The 17,676-nt window shown below is 37.3% G+C and overlaps 2 protein-coding genes across 5 annotated transcripts; one reads left to right on the plus strand and one right to left on the minus strand.

The window, feature by feature from the left end:
• Positions 1 to 339: 339 nt before the first annotated feature.
• actr10 (actin related protein 10) lies at positions 340 to 9,243 on the minus strand. The gene is made up of 13 exons (XM_083562138.1): positions 9,055 to 9,243; positions 6,067 to 6,139; positions 5,699 to 5,781; positions 5,469 to 5,577; positions 4,844 to 4,951; positions 4,255 to 4,322; positions 3,046 to 3,125; positions 2,792 to 2,827; positions 2,625 to 2,704; positions 2,350 to 2,423; positions 1,541 to 1,622; positions 1,180 to 1,381; positions 340 to 1,085 (listed from the first exon to the last, which is right to left on the minus strand). The coding sequence occupies exons 1-13, from the start codon at positions 9,129 to 9,131 to the stop codon at positions 904 to 906; spliced, it is 1,254 nt and encodes a 417-aa protein (XP_083418264.1). The 5' UTR covers positions 9,132 to 9,243; the 3' UTR covers positions 340 to 903.
• A 220-nt stretch (positions 9,244 to 9,463) lies between these two features.
• On the plus strand, positions 9,464 to 17,509 carry armh4 (armadillo like helical domain containing 4). Of its 4 annotated transcripts, none has more exons than XM_083562121.1 (8): positions 9,464 to 10,073; positions 10,794 to 11,896; positions 12,845 to 13,219; positions 13,873 to 14,019; positions 14,099 to 14,257; positions 15,253 to 15,284; positions 15,363 to 15,497; positions 15,609 to 17,509. In XM_083562121.1, the coding sequence occupies exons 2-8, from the start codon at positions 10,897 to 10,899 to the stop codon at positions 15,678 to 15,680; spliced, it is 1,920 nt and encodes a 639-aa protein (XP_083418247.1). In that variant the 5' UTR covers positions 9,464 to 10,073; positions 10,794 to 10,896; the 3' UTR covers positions 15,681 to 17,509. The 4 variants fall into 4 exon arrangements, with proteins under 4 accessions (XP_083418247.1, XP_083418245.1, XP_083418246.1 ...); XM_083562119.1 differs by having other exon boundaries at positions 9,486 to 10,073; positions 12,845 to 13,225; XM_083562120.1 differs by having other exon boundaries at positions 9,561 to 10,073; positions 12,848 to 13,225.
• Positions 17,510 to 17,676: the final 167 nt, after the last annotated feature.

Here is a 17,676-nt window from a genome sequence, read left to right on the forward strand (position 1 = left end):
ATTTTGCTTTATGATCTTTGCAATGTTCATACCTTTCATACTTTAGCTTCTAGAACTATATACAGTATATCTATCACTGGCTTACACTTAGTTTAAAAGTCTTTTCCTAACACAGACAACTGTTTGGACCGGAAAACATTTCATAATTTAATTAAAACTACACTTAGAATAGAGTTAAAAAATAAAATATATATCGGGCTGGGTTAAGTTTTAGGGATTTGTAAACATGTCCAGATGAAAACACAGCTTCTCAAAACACACTTATTAAAAAAAAGGTACAAGACTGAGTATATTAACATCAGATGACTTTAACATAAAAAGAGAACCTTAAAACACTTCTTTTTGAAATATTTATTTAGTACACATAAGACACAATGCATTTTAACAGCTTTTTCAGCATCTAATATGTAAATACAAATAAATTAAATACAAGTTGGGTTCTTTTAACTTGTGTCAGTGCAACATTTTTAAAAGCATTGACGAACATTATTTGCAGGAAAATAACTAATAATATTTGAGCAATTTCTTAATAAATGTTGCCATTTTCATCACTCCGGGAGCGGTAAAATCTCTGCCACAGCAGTGGTGGGTTATTAAGATCAAAGCTGTTTAGTTATGTTCAGCTATTTTTCTGTTAAACTTGTTCTTGGAATAATTGTTTAAATGCCTCAAGCTGACAAAAGACATGTGGTTAAAATGTTCTTATCATCTGCCCTTCCAGAGTTTTTTGTAATAGAAAGTGCCACCTAGTGGTTCTACCGCTGCTCTTCTTTTTGTGAACTGCTACACACAAAATACAGAGACGCACAATACGTGACCGCTTTGACAATGATTGAGTTCGAGCTAATTTTATTTTTGATGATGCAAGTCTTTCTGTTTCAAGGAAGATAAATCACTAGTGGATTATTTCTCTGTGGAGAAAGCCCTCTTCATGAGTGGAGGGCCTGTTTTTCCAACATCATACAGTGACTCCAGTGGAGGACTAGTGAGACTGCACCAGTCAGGAATGCGCCCTGTTTGATTGTAGTAGTCCCTGGACACAGAGCGACTACCCAGGATGTCCTGCAATGCTCCAAATATGGCCCCTGCACACAGGAGAGACAGAAATGCTGACAAATTATTATTCATTCATTTGATTCACTTTTTAGGGACAAGTCATAAGGACTTCATCTTTCTTACCCCCAAGCCAGGCAGTGCAGTTGGGTTTGGCCGGTGGACTGTGAATGCGAAAGCTCTTGGAGGCGAGAGCGTCACTGTATTTGGGTTTTTCTGCGAGCAAACGTATTTCAGCCAAGAGGCGGTGAAGGAAGCCAGGTAGCATGGCTGTGCCACCGATTACCATCAAGTTCTCAGATAAAACCTTACGTGTGTCGATGGGGCACTGACGGGGGAAAAAAAAAAAAAAAAACACAAAACCATTTTGGCTATTAATATTAGAATATAAATAATATTTGTAAATATTATGAATTAATCTGTGGATTAAGCAGTGCACTTGCAATTTGAGATTTTTCAATTTAAACAACAATGTATGATGATCTACCTTAACTAGAGTATCGAGCACTAGTGAAGCAATAGATTTTTCTTCATTGTCCTGTTCAAACAGCATCTCAGCAACAGAGTCTCTGGAAAAGGAAAAAAAAAAAAAAAAAAAAAAAAAGAAGACAATTCAGGTAATTTTGTCCTTTTCGTCACATGGGGGGGGGGGGGGGGTTACAACTAAAGCATTGCTCAGAGCACTGTAATGACAAGAAAACTTCATTGTTTACATCAGTGTGACCGTCGAAGTTATTCAGAACCAAATGACATGCAGAAACCCCTCATTAACAGCTGGTCTTTTCTAACTACAGTAAGCTCTTGGTTATGACTGCCTGAATAAGCAGCAGAGCTCACGAGTCATTGAACTGCTGCCGTGTAAATGTGTTATTTCAGCAAGATTATAAGCAAACCATAGCCTAAAGAACATAATCGCTTAATCACGATGCTCGTTTGAGAGCTAAACTGAAAGCACAGGCTGAAGAGAAAAGGGTTGCGTTATTGAAATCGCAAATGATTTGTCATGACTCAATAGTTTCAAATTGTTAATGATTTTTAAACAAATAAGTTGAGCAGAAAGGTACAAATCTTTTAACTAAAAAAAACACAGCCTGAACTGAATTATTACTACAGAATGATCAAATTATCATTTTATACATTTCATTTTAACTGTAAAATGATGTGCAATGTAGTTTTAAATCGACAATCACAGTGACGTCATAAAAAATTGGTTGTACTAAAATTAAGGTTACATTTAGAAACATATTGTGAAACACTGACGTGAGCATGTGTTAGTAAAGGTGTGTGCTGGTTTACCTGATCGACCCTTTAATGTGAAGGATCTTCATTCCATCCAATGGATAATCTATATCTGGTGGAGGAGCAGGTCTCTGTAAACAAAAAGAAAAAATGTGCTTCTATTAAGTAATAAAAAAAAAAAATGAACTAACATTCAGTCTTCCTTACACACACCCTGCATCAGCCTCTACAGTTAACAATTAAAACATGACCTGCACAAGTCACAGAGCTTCAGTAGTAATAATATTCTAGAACAGAACTGAAATAAACACTGAAAATAAAAGTCAGAAAACCTCTGCAGTTCCATCCATGTTGAACTTGGCTTCCTGGATTTTCAGGCCTCTCTGCAAATCACTGACAAAACATGTCCTAACTGGTCACAAAAATAAAAACAAATAAATTAGTAACTTTTTTTTAAATACACATTTCAGTCTTACTGTTCTTTTGTGCTCGGACTTACCTTTGATATCCTCTACAACCTCTTCTGTAATGGTGCCTACAGCAAAAAATAAATAAATAAACATCAAATTCTATTCTGAATGAAAATTCCTACATGACATTTGTAAAAGCTGAATTTGATCCGTTTCATCAGAAAAATGTGCAAGTCTTATCTGCTGGGTTTTTTTCTCTCTACCAATTGCTACCACATCAAATGACAATGTAAAGGGTAAAATGGTTGTGTACGCAACGGTATGTACAGTTGCAGAACTTTACCTAAAACAGTTGGTAAACTCTGGCTGGTGCTCGAGTCGGTGTCCACAGTGCACTGCTCCATCAGCAGACAGTCCAACTCTCTATACAGCAGCAAGGAATGCAATAAAAACCACATTAATACCCAGACACACACAGATACACCAGCTTTCACTCGCCTCTCAAGTCCTCCAAGATACACTATATGAACAAAAGTATTCCAGTCATATGTGGTTCTTTGTTCCTCAAACTGTTACCACAATGTTGAATACACACAATTGTATACGACTTTTTTTTAAATCCCGTTGCATTACAATTTCCCTTCACTTCAACCATGAGACTCAAACCGGTTCCAGCATGACAATGGACATTTGCCAAACTGAGCTTTATTTAGATATGGTTTAGATTTGTTGGAGTAGGAAGTTCTTTAGTGGTCTTCTACTGAGCTCTGAGACCTTTACCCTATTGAACCCCTTTGGAATGAAATGGAATGCTGACTGCACCTCAGGCCTCCTCACCCTACATCAGTACCTGACTTTACTAACACTCTTGCAGCTTAATGAGCACAAATCTACACAAGCACAATCAAAAATCTAGTGCAACCAGAAGAGTGAAGGCTATTAGAACAGCAAATGGGCACTGATTGTGAAATGGGGTTTTCTTCTGTACATATGGTTTACCACTGGAAAATATTACCTGAATCCAGTGGTCCCCTGGAACTCACGGGGGTGACGTTCCAAGTCAATTTTGGATGCACCCCCGCAGCCCCTTAGTGAATTCATCTAGACATTATGTCACTTCAATACAATAACATGTTTTTAAAAAAATGTATACAATTTGTTAGTGAAAACATTGTTATTCCTAACGTTCCTAAACATTCGGTCCCGCTGCAGATTCCCGCAAATTTTAGGATAATCCGCAACTTGCTGTTAGTTTGGTTCCAAATGAGAACCCGCAAATTTTCCGAGCCGCGAGTTATTGGGGGTTGACTGTACTAGACTTTAAACGGCAGAGTTAAAATTTTGAACACACCAATAGACTGTAAATAAAAAAGTTAACAGACCTACAGCAATAAATCTGAGAGTCAAAAGGCTGTTAAATGCTACAGTATGTATCAAATTAGACACTAAGCCTTATTCATCCAGTTAACAAAACATCTCCAATTCAAAACCTCATGCCTGAAAGCGTATAAACATAAAAGATCTTTTCACCCCGTATTATCAGCTGACTTACTTGTGAATGGCTTTTCCCCCCATTGGCAAGGCCTCCCATGCAGACAGAATTGGAATTCCTTCATAAACCTTATAAATGTTCAGGAAAAAATTCTAACTCATATCAGTCACTCAGTCACCAAAATACAACACTGTTATTACTTTTTAACTGTGCAATAACATTACCTGTGTGCAATATCACCTGCAAAACGTGCAATACTACCTGCAATGCATACTTATTTTCTTCCCTTATTGTATTTATACATTGTACTGCGTATATACTGTATATTATAGTATGTGTATATTCTTTTTATATACTGTATTTGCATTTATTTTTATTTCTTTCCTTTGCTGCTGTAACAAAGAAATTTCCCCACTGTGGGACGAATAAAGGTATATCTTATCTTATCTTATATATCCATGCATCTATAAATGAAAATCCCAAATGTACAGCAGCTATCATTGGGCCACCTCATATGAAATGTGTGAAAAGCACAATCTAGCATCATAAGCAAATTGTCGATGGAATTGCCATTGCGGCTGTCAAATCGCAGAGCTTCCAAAATCAAAGCTTTACTGTAGCACATCTGTAACACATGCAAAAAGGATACGGGCAGCACCAGGGTTTCAGTATATCCACAGTCCATGACAAGAGCAGAGTTGGCACCTAAAGTCATGATGGACATTAGATGACTGGGGGCAAAAAGCACTGATGGAACCTAGGTGAGAAGAAAGGCATATGTCACCTGGCGGAAAAATACAGCAAATAATCTTTTCTGTATGCTACAATTTTTAACAGCACAAGAAAAATATTTGCTTATTTTTTGGCAATTATTACTTAATTCCCAAATCCTATAGTAATTTAATAATATGACAATTGGTTATTTTTTGATTCATACTAGTGCTTCACGTGGTCATAAGCCAGTTCACTATTCAAAACAGAGCGGGGGAATAAAATAAAAGCTGACCTAATGTCTTTAGCCCTGTACCTAGTCACTGGTTTGCTAAAAAATGACATGTGCATGAGATAAACCACAACATAGGGTCTTCTGCAGAATCCAAGCTGAACTATGGCCACTTGTATATAAGTGGCCATAGTTCAGCTTGGATTCTGTAGCAGTGTCAGCTCTAACAGTTTGATACTGTGAAATACTTTGCTTAATGCACAGCTGTAACATAATATGCCTCTTGATGACCCTGCTTTAATGATCTCCAATTGTCAAGAAAGTCTCTTACCTCAAAGTGTTTAAAAAAGACCCGTGACAGTGTTTCTCTGAAGTGCGAAGGGCAGAGGATGGACTCAATAATAACCACTCTTCTGTCACGTGGATTCACAAGCAAATGCCTACAAACACAGCAGTCACAGTACAACCACACTGTTAAAGCTACCAGAGGATGTACACATGCTGGGTTGATATGAAACAAATATTCAAAAGCATGATATAAATGTGGCGTGTATCCCCTACCGGAAATACAATGTGTGAATGAATTCCTTTAAGTTGGTGTACAGCTCCTCTGTGTTTATGTTGTACTGCACCACCTTAATAGGCTGGGAAAAAAATCAGTCCAAATTAACAAAAAAAAAAATAATCAGCATTAAACCACAACCAACATGCAAATCTGTGAACAACTAATGCTGTATTATTATCTCTTAGTTGCCTTAGTATTTCCTCTCTTTAAAATGTTAATGATCTTTATATAGCCCAGTTTTAACATTTAATGCTTTAATGGCCTGGTTGTAGACATTAGAGCACAAAAAAATTGAGCGCAGATAAAATTGCATGCATATGTTAGTTTACCACACAAGGCATTTAATTTTGAATATAAAGCTCACCTGCTGGAGGCCAGGACGCTGGATCTCACTAGGAATGATAAACCTCGGCGCAGTCTCGCCAGCAAAGCCGCATCTACAGGGTGCGATAATAATCTATAATGAAATTCGTTGTCAATGAATGCTGTGATCGATTCGTTGGGCTGCTCAAGTTATGGTTTAGCGTGACGGCAAGACAACACAGACTCTTGTGAAATAGTGGAGAGAACGGGGTCAACTAGCAGCAGGACAAAGTGTGCATCTCAATTCAGACAAGGCATGGGGGGCATTTTATATTAAACGCAACAAAGAAGACTGTAACCTGCACGTTATGCAGAGTTTGTGCAGCATGGATGTACCACAGTGATGCACAAGCACAGGAAAAGAAAACACACTGGAGTCACGTATGAAGATGAAACGTTAGCACGGTAAACAGAAACTGCAATCAGCTCACAACATATTGAAATGCTGCAAACAAACACAATCTAAAAGCAGCAAATAACAGCAGCAGTAAACAATCACATTTTTACTCACTGTTGTGGCTTTCAGCCAATAATTATGCATTTGTACCTCAATGCCTTTTTTTTTTCTTCTTTTTTTTAATCAAGCCTGTTAACTTGATGCGTTTCTACGTTCCATTCTCTTTTTATAGCGTTTGTCTACCACAACTGTAACTTATGTTTTCAAACGTGATTTACTGCGGCTTTACTACGTTTACATGCTTGTTTTCAATGTTTGTATGTTTAAATTATGCACATATAATTTAATTCTTTCCATTTATTAGATATTGTATCCTCACAAAAAGGAATTAAATGTTTTTTTAATTTACAAAACAATGTTGTATTATATTTTATAAAGGCTTTTTTAAGCATGGTTGTGAACTTACGATCTGCAAAATACAATACAAATGTTAATTTACACAAATTGCTTTACCTTGCATACTCAAATGCTGCTGTTGTTGTTTTTAACCGAAAGAAACAACCCAGCATGAGTAAATTTGTTCAAAGGAGAAATCCCCAATGCCCTCCACAACAAGCAGCCACTATAAGCTTTAAAATGTCTAAAATAAAAGATAGTTCGACTCCAGGAACATAGGACGGCTCCAGAAAAGCGAGAACAATTCCAGAAAAGTGGAGACCGACTCCAGAAAAGGCGAGGAAAAAATCTAAAGAGGCGAGCACGGATCTTGAAAGAGAGTGGGGGGGGGGGGGGGCTCTAGAAAGGGGGAGGGTGGACCCTGAGGAGGAATGGTAGCCTCTAGAAAAGGGAGGACGCCTCTAGAAACATCTATAACATTGCAGCCTATATAATACAATTATTACTATAAAAACAATCCATTAAGATAGACATTAACTATACAGTTCAATAGATCGAATGTGAGGCAGTGCAAATAATGAAGTTAAGTGAGGTGAGATACACCAAACATTTCACCATTACATAACTAATTTGCAACTAACTTAATCTGGTTAAACTATATTGGCCATCAATGCCACTAAATTATTTTTTACTTGATACTTTTCACAATGGAAACGTTTGCGTAGAAATAGTTTCAACTAATCCACGAGAATGTCAGTGATAAAAGTGTTACCATCTGGATCACCCCTTTAGTTATGCAGCCATAACCAGTCCTGCTGGAGTCCCTACTTGGAGCCTGATCACATTGTAGTGTCTGTAACTTTTATGCAACAATAAAGATAATTAATCATCCTTATTTCTCTCTCTCCATAACCCATCTACTCTCCTTCTGTCTGTTTGTCTCTGTGTCTCTCTTTCCTTCCTTATTCTGTGCCAGGTTAAACATGCTCCTGGGGTACTAGTGGCGAGCAATCCATCTTTTTTTTTTATTGGATCTGATTCATCCAGACAACCTACTTCTAGGCTTCTTTTGGTTCTCTTCAAACAGAGACTGAACAACTCAAGAACTGCGAATGGATTTGTACTGTAATTAATAAAAACAGTCTACTTCAATGGCATAGGACTGCAGTTTGCATGTTCAGTTCTGCATTTGACTGAACAGCACACCTCAACTATGATGGAACTGTAATGAATGGACATTCGGTGCCACCCAGATTAGTATGGGTTCCTTTCTGCGTCTGGTTCCTCTCAAGGTTTCTTCCTCATACCATCTCAGGGAGTTTACATTCACATTTACATTTGCGGCATTTGGCAGACGCCCTTATCCAGAGCGACGTACAAAAGTGCTTTGAGTCTCTAGCAATGAATAAATCTACACTGGTACACAAGATTACAAACTTAATATAAATATAACTCTTGAATTCTACAACGCAAACCTGGAAAGTGCTAATTTAAGTGTTTCAGCAAGAGGTAGGACTTCAATTGTCACTTGAAGATAGTCAGGGACTCTGCTGTACGGACATCTAGGGGAAGTTCATTACACCACCTTGGTGCAGAACAGAGAAGAGCTGCTTGAAGTGAACTTACCTCTCATTCTGAGAGAAGGTAGTACAAGGAAATCTTCCTTGCCACAGGCTTGCTCATTAGGGATAAACTTATAGACACTACACATATAAACTCAAATGTTTTAATCTCTTTGTCTCTGGAAAGCTGTTTTGGGACAATGTCACAAGTAAAACAGTGAACTGAAACCTACAATGAACAGGGTCGAGTTTAAAAACCTGAACCCGAGCATGCATTTATAGGAAGATGATTAACAATGTTGTTAATGATTTGTCGAATTTAGCACTTTTTAATCCATTAAATAAAAGATACGCTGTCAATTTAATCCAGTTTGTTTTACATTTTAATGCTATGCAACCAGTTACAGCTCCTATTCCAGTATTTATATTCACTTCTTTCTTGTAAATAAACACCACAACACAATAGTAAATAATTAAATAAAGCAAACGCGATTTATTTATAAACGCAAATAAATAAGTAAAGGGATTCTATACTCTGTATTTAAGTGAACTGAAGAGATGAGGTGAAGGTTTCTGCTCCATATCTACTCCTACTTCAGTATAAATAAACTGATCTGGAGTGAACATCACTTACTTTGTATATGCAGCTCCCAAATCAATGACAACAGCTGTTTTCTCTCCTCCGCTCCCCAAAACCTCAAACAGAGGCATTTTAATTTATATATTTTTAATATAATTTCAAGTTTAAACCACACAGAAGATAATCTCCACGATAACACCCAGCGCTCGGTGGTTCTTCAGGGCGGGGCAGAGGTCCTGGACTGAGCAGACCAAGCAAATGCCGTATTAAAATAAATCCAGTTCACACAAATAAACCAGTTCTTTAAGGCGCTGATTAAATTATTACATTTCAATAACATGTTTGGATTTCATGTGTCAAATTTAGTTCCTTTACTGAAATCTTTATATTTATGAACGTGAAGGCGTCGAAGGGGCAATATGAGCGTCTGCATTAACAGTGCAGCACAGCAGGCGGTGCTCTTGCTGATCTCAGATCAGCTCAACGTCGTTTGATAGTTTATTATGAGGGTTGGGTTTGGTAGAGAATCTGATCCCAGATCAGCTTTCATGCGCGAGCTCCTGTCAGTAAGGCTGTTTGGTGCTGATGTTGACCAGTGATTCCTGGTGCCACAATGATGGTTTATTATCAAAGCTGGTCCAACGTGTCACCAAGTCCAGAGGCTGATTCACAGAGCTGCATGCACGCACAATAAATCCAGATTGCACGTGTTCGTGTTTATATTTCGATCGGATGAAATGCATTCTAATCATTAGGAATAAAACGATTAAATATGACAAAGAAACAGTTGTAGTAGATGATTCTGGATGCAAACAGCTGGGTGTTTTCTCTCTAAAAGCATGACACTGTAAACTTTTTTTTGTAGCTTCATGAGGGAAATCTTCACTCAGGATTCAGAGCTGCTTTGAGGTTTTTTTTTTCTCGGCATGGCGCAGCATCCGGAGCTCATAAACCATACCAACAGTGCCAATCCGGTTTACGTGTCCAAACCCCGAGGGATATGATAGAACAGGATCGGAGGTGTTTGTGCACTTCTACAGAATGAGGTCGACAGGCTGATTTTAAGACACCAGGTAAGGATCAGTAATTTGTTTTAACCTACATCATGACAGTAATAATCAGTATACCCATGCTGTTCTATTGCCTGGTCTATGTCTGTGTTTACAAATATGTCACCCAGTTTTGTGAGTGGTCTGCCTTTTCCACTTGCACTTGGCACTGAGTGTCAGATTGCCACTGAGATCATAGGTGAAGATGATCATCTGAGCTAAAGGTCCACTCTGGTGATCCTAGTATATGGACATTTATTTTAAAACAGACAATGAGTCAGAAAGCATAAAACATGAAAAACATTCAGCATTAAGCATGCCATTTCTATGCACTGTTTAAAATGTATTAGTTCATTTGTCTTTTAGGTTTGATCTTGAGATGGGTTTTGTTGCAATAATTTATCATTATTAATTGACTGCACATTGATTTGTACAGCAGTAGGGCGCTTTGTCATGGAGAATGAACAGAGCTATTTTTAGGGGTCTGTGAGTGGAGGAGTGCAGCACTGGTGCTGTGTCAGGTTCTGCATTGGAGGTGGTGTGTGTCTTGCAGATATAAAGATTTTTTTCTTGTATGCTGTCTGTTATAGTGTTGTGTAAATTTATGTTGCACTGGAAAATGCTTTTTGTTTTTTACTTCTTTATGAAGTACCTGTTCTCAATTCTAAATTAAATCATATAGACAAAGAAATCTAGTGGTGTTTTGCTATGAAGTGTTAATTCTCACAATTTTCTTTTTACAAGGTGACTTCTGGACGTGTCAAATAATCCATCCTTAGGAGCCAGTGAAGGTCCCATAAACTCTGTCTTTTCAAGCACGAAAAAATTTACGGAGAGTAGGTTAAGAATGCCGCACTGTGTACTACTTCAGCTTCTCTTGTTGGTTGGTGCATGTTTCTCCACTTGGGCTGCCCCATTGAAGAGCACCTCGTCACCGCAGGAAAGGCGATGTGATGGAACAGAGCAACAATCAAAAGACACCAGTGAACATCCAGCAAACCAGCATGATGACAAGATGTGTATAATCTCCTCCTTAAACCTGGCCTCGTCCACTCTTGTGCAAGAACCTCAACAAACAGCAAATGTCTTATACAAAGTCAAGCTTGAAGAGATGACGATTGCGGTGACAGATGCCATCCCGGGACATGTGAGACAGATCGAGTTGTTTCAGAGAAATGTAAAATCCTATACACAATACTATAAAGAGAGCACTGAAACTACTGATCTAACTAAAGAAAAGAATCAGAAGCCTTCACCTGCATCTCCATATGTATCTCTTCCTCTTGTGGACCATACAGTGGGACCTGGAAATACGGAGAAGGAGCAAGCCACATTTCCTGAGAATTATGCTGAACAGAGAGTAGCACCATCTATATTGCCAATACACCCGAGGACAGACAGACCTACACAGCCACAAATTACACTTGGACACAGTGACTACATCAGCTTACGTTATAGTGATGCAGAAGAAGCTGTACAGCCTTTAACAAAAACCCAGCCTGTGAAACAGAAGGGAGGAAGAGAGGTAAAGACAATCAAGAGCCAGTTTGAGCTAAAGAGTCCGAGAGGAATCTTGACTGAATCCCCATTCTCTGCCCATGCCTCTGTGAGCCAGTCTCCTAGATACATCAACCCTGCTGTTACAGCTCTTACCATTACAGACAGTTATGATGGACAGACTGGAGGATCTACACAAGACAAAGACAGAGTAGCCGAAGTAAACTTTTTTACAGCTGCAGAACAAGATAAAGTATTGGTACCTGGACTACTTCAGCCAGACCTGACCCTCAGTTCCAGACTGGCAGATCCTGGAGACACCTGGACAGAGCCTGTTCATTTACAAGGAGGTCAGCTCTTTATTTATTAATTGTCATTGTCAAATTTTTCATTTATGATTTTGATTATATTACTTTTTATCTTGCTGACTTTTTTCATGCTCTTGAAGTTTGTAAAAATGGAAATGCTTTGTATTTTCTCTGATACTGACACTTACTGTATACTTACTGTAAATTTACAGTACCTGCACCAAAGTTTTTAGAAAGCATTTGTAAAGTTCTCTTATTGTCAACGAAGGAATGAAAAAAGTGGAGCGTGTGAAAGATAGACTTTGATTTTAAGTAGCAGGCTTAAGTTTGACTTGCTCTACTTTGAACCACAGTGGGAGACTGGAGGCAGCCTAATTACATTCTATTTTTGTCACGCATCTTAAAATAAAAAGACTAACTATATTGATATATTGGGGTAACACTAATCAAAGACATGTTCAAATAGCTGGATCATCTGTCTCCATACCCTCCTGTCCTCTACATCTGCCTCTTTCACACCAACTACCTGCATGTCTTCCCTCACCACATCCATAAACCTTCTCCTTGTCCTCTTTTCCTCCTTCCTGGTGGCTCCATCCTCAGCATTCTCCTACCAATATACCCCATGTCCCTCCTCTACTCTGTCCAAACCATTATATCTAAATAACTGTATGCATTTAAATAAATCAAAGGTTAGATAGGTGTATTCTCTTTGTACTCCGTGTTACAAAATTTAAGGAACAACTCCAAAGTAACTTAGCAAAAAATTGTACTGGTGACCCTGGAACTGTGAGGTAATAATGCTACCTGCTATACAGCTATATTCTTTTAATTGTTACCAGGAAATTATGAAAAAAAAGGAACTCTAAGAGTCATCATATGTAAGGCAGTTGAGAAATTGTGTGGCAGTGAAAAAGTGTGAATAAAAATTCATTTTATCATGAAATATAAAATGCATCTTTCTTATTTGTTTCATTTTTGTCAAAACAGTAGAAGAAGCGAGTGTCTTGCCCTTATTACAGGAAATGGGCACAGAGGCAACCATGTCATCTGAAGACCTCCCTTTGATCTTTGATCCATTTGATGATGTCAGACCATCCACTAGTTCAGCTCTGGCATCTGAGCTGTCTGTCGCCATGGTGCCCGCAACGGGGATGCTTGGGGAGACAGAGCTAGAGCAAACACTCTCTATGGATACAGACAACAGTCCTCATCAGTCATTTCCAGGCCCTTCGGATTGGCCTTCACCATGGCAGATGTCAGGTGCAGAGACCTCGGATACTGCCTTGTCATCTCAAACGGCAATCAGTGGGCCTTTTTCTGATCCAGACGTGGAGCATAATGAGAGGACGGAGGCACTACAGCGTGAGAGTGCATAAATGCTGCTTAGTATTTTAGTCATATGATAGTATTTCTATATACTATAACATTCTAGTGCATGTTTGCAGAGTTTAGCTAGTCATAATAGTCATAATTTAGGAAATGCAAGATCATTGACATTCAGATTTGAACCCCACCTTTCAATTGATGTGCTTAGCGATTCTGATGCTAATTTGTCAGGTGGTGCTCATTTTTATTTTATTCTTATAAAAAAATTTCTGTTTATTCCTAAATACAAAAGAACAAGAGTATTTCTCTTACTCACCATTTTCCAGTAGACTTCAATGGTTAATTAATGAGAAATTCAGCAATGAAATAACAACAAAATAAAGGAGAAATAAAAAGTTAAACAGGTCTAGAATGCATTGCAGCTGTGTACAGCTGTTGCTTTTAGAGTTAAGCAGAGAATTATCTTGTGCAGTTAGTGACCTACAGAATCTGGATGAAAAAAATAAAAACAGTGGAGGATTTCATTGAAGGGGAAATGTGTTATTAGTATGAATATATTCTCGGCAAAACACAGCTGCTGCATGGGTTTACATGGGTTTACAAGTGGTGGGTTTACATTAACCCAAATCAGATTTTGAAGAAGAATGAACAAGGGGTTAAAATCAATAAAAATCTACTTGCTCTTGCAGATACAGATGTCCTCCCAACATCTGTGAATGCTCTTCGTTTGTCACCTTCTCCTGTGTCAGCCACCACTCAGAAAGGAGCAGACATCAAGTCAACTCACTCTGCAGTTTTAAAGCCAGTGTCAGGGCTAGAGGAACTGGAATCACAAGGTTTGTTGTAATGAAAGTAAAAGTATGCTGTATAAAAAGCTTGTTTTGCCACTCATATTATTTATACTTAATCTTTTAGAGAACGATGATGAAGAGGATGATTATGCAGATGAATCTGAGGAGGAGGAAGAGGAGAGTGAGGAAGAGTTAACTGAGGTTCCTGTGCATTCTCCTACACGTCCTCCTTACATCCTCATACCTCCTCCTCCGGTCTGGGGGCAAAGGAACCAAGGCCTCAGTGAGTCTGTGTCTACAGTTACCTTATAAACCTTTGTAGTTATGTAGTAGTCTCTGAACATCTAGGAAAATATAATATGAGTATGAATTTGATTATGGATTATGTTAGAAACTCTAGACTGGAAATAGAATTAGAAGAGCAAAGAAAGCAAATTAGAAGGGGAAAGAGAAGTACACTCTTTGGTAAGGGTTCCTTTTAAAAGAGTAACAACATTGAGCATCCTGTGAAGTCTAACATTTTCAGTATAGGGGCTGGAGAAGACTTTTAGTACTGACAGAACATTTTAGACTGGTATATGTTCAGGTTTGGAAAAAAAATCAAATTAAAGATTTTCAGTCAGGTTCAAATATAGATTGAAATGTCCTGCACTTTGTGGGATGCTCTTATAGAAGGCCTTGTCATGTATATAGCAATGTTACTGGGGTGGCACTGAACTGTTTACAGGTGTGATGTAAAAGTGTGATATATTAAATTATAAAGTGCAAAAAAAAAAAAACGATTTTGTCCCTACATTATCTAAATAATTATGAGAATGCCTCCCTAAACAAGTGCACATGTTCTTAGTAATGATTCAGATGAATGTTAAACACCTGGACATTTTCCTACAATACAGTTGAATAATAATGTTATATCACTGATTGCTTGCAGGCCCCATTTAAAAAGCTTTTTCTGATGCTTTTAATTGTAAGGAAAGTGGTAGCTCAGTGGTAAAGGTGTTGAACTTCTGGTAGGAAAGTTTAAAAATAGAAGAGTTTAGATCCCAGCAACACCAAGCAACTTCTACTGGGTAATAGATCTTGCTCTCCTTAACTCTTAACTGCTCAGTTGTATGAATGTATTGTTGTTGGATAAGTGCGTTTGCCAAATGCTATAAACGTTCATATTCACACTGAACTATCAAATAGCATCAAAATAGAACAAATGATATGCACATAAAGCTTTAGTTTATATCAGGAATTCAGTATTCTTACATGCCAACTATTTACTTCTTGCAGTCCGCAGCTGGGTTAAGCTGATCCGAGACAAGGTAAGTGGTTACTATTTCAAAAACATATTTACGGGTAAGAATTTAGCACCGTGTGGAATGTAATACTCTTTTTTTAAGGCTGGCTATGTTTCCGGGATGTTGGCACCTGTGGGCATTGGTATAGCTGGAGCACTCCTTATTGTTGGAGCACTTTATGGTATCAGGATTATCCATCGCAAGAGGAAGAACAGTCTAAAACACCAGAGGAGAAAGGTAAACCAGACAGGAGCACATTAAATGCTAATTAGTACGTTTTACGGATACTTAAAGTAGTTCCCCAATGATCCACAGTCATGATTGGTATTTGTGTTTTATTGACTCCAGCAACCTACAGAAGTCAGAAGTGGACAAGATCAAGCAATGCTACTAGCCGATAGCTCCGAAGATGAATTTTAAATCGTTCAATGGCAAATCACAGTCTCAGTAGGTCATTTAAAAAATAAAAAAAAAAGCCTCCGCAAACTCACAATACTACATGTCCTAAAAACACACGTTTGAAATGTTTGGGAAGGTAATATCATACTCATCATATAAATGTTTATTAAAGCATATTTTACACTTATCTAATGTCAATTAAACATTAGCAGATTTCTACTGGTTAATATCTCTGCACATAATTGAATTGCACCAGTTTGGCTAAAAATGTTTGGTTTTTAAAATTAATTCTTGATCAGCCAAGAAATGCCCACAGGGCTTCAGCAAATTTTTTGCCCTATCATCAGGAGCCATTGTCCAAAAACCAGATTTGCCCATGCGGAGGAAAGAATAGCGTACTATCTTTTCCCTTTCAGTCACCAGCCGATTCATCCCATCTGTCAATCAAGTATTGAGTATCAGCAGTACAAGCAAAAATTTGATATTACCGATATTATACATAGGGAGATATTCAGTTGATAATACATTTCTATTTGGAGTTGTGTATTTTTCTGATTTATGAAAACATGTTTATACAGTATATAGATAGATTTACCTAGATAACTTTTAAAGCAAATCTGTCTTTAACTTGTTGACATAGATATCCTTGCTCACTTACAAACAGAAAGCTGGAAGTTTTGCTGAATTTTTCAGCTACGTATGTTTTTTCAAATTCAGTCAGGTTGAAAAGCCTTTCAATGTATACATTATGAAACTTGTTTAATTTTTGGATAGTTTTAAAAATGCCTGTTTTTTCCATTTATGGATTAATGCATGACATTCTGACTACATTCCAAAAAATAGATAAAAATTCCAAAATTGATCAAAAGGACTTAACTAAAATTAGCAGTTTGATTAGCAGTTTAATCTGTTGTTATGACTGCATGCATTAAACAGCAAAAACACACAAATAAAGTTAATATCAAACTCTTATAGAAATTACATTAGAACCATAGTTGTGTTGCAAACTGACAGCTAGTTAGCTGCTAAAACAATAATTAGCTAGCAGCGTTAGCAAAGACATGTGAGGCTGATCTTAAATCTTAATCTTTATTACTGGATAAATAGGAAAATCCATTTTTTCATCATTTATCTAATCGATTGGTTTTTTTTTTTTCTTAATGAGGAGATTACACTTTTCATGTGAAAAGCTGCTCAATAAAGGTGTCCTGGATGAACACATACATTTGAGGTAATGAGAAAAATCTGTTGTGTATAATTTTTTTTGGCCAAACTGCTCCTTGTATACTCTTGGAATTGTGTAGATTTCATTTTCCTATTTATGAATACCGACTGCAGTCATATTGTATTTAGAATCGATTAAATCCGTTTGTGTGTAGAGCTCTTGTAGAGAAAATCTACACCATTTTCAAAATGAAAATGTTTAATTATTCTTTTTTTTTTATGCAGCTGCTTATGTAATGGTAATACAGTTTGCTCATAAAAAAAAAAAAAATAAAATAAAAATAAAAAAAAGCATTGGATCATCATGAAAATAAACAGAATACACTCTGTTTACTGTAGCCAACTTTCAGAAAGTAAACACATGCGCCATTATTGCATACAATTAACAACTGTATATAGTACATGATACATGTTTGTGCCTAAAGTATACACTGAACGTATTTATTGCTGTATTATTGCTAATTATTGTTGACAACTCTTAAATTTAACGTATTGTTCCAAAGCCTTTGTGACAATCTAACAAATTGCACTTATAGATATAAACATTGCCTGTGTTTAAGCGTTATTTCTGTTGTCATAATGACTCATTTTTGTGTCTGTTACATTAAAGGACTCAAGAGTAAAAATATATGGGTTGCTGATTTATGATTTATATGATATTTGTTGTTCCAACATTTTTGAAAACTAGAGGTTTGTTCATTTGTGGATGGTACATTTAAATTTAGCCAACAATCAATAACACACCATGACTGCCCTTTTGTGCTTATTACAATAAACAAAATAGATCAGGGTT

The sequence above is a fragment of the Silurus aristotelis genome (genome assembly GCF_946808225.1).
Source record: "Silurus aristotelis genome assembly, chromosome: 15".
Classification (NCBI taxonomy): Eukaryota; Metazoa; Chordata; class Actinopteri; order Siluriformes; family Siluridae; genus Silurus; species Silurus aristotelis.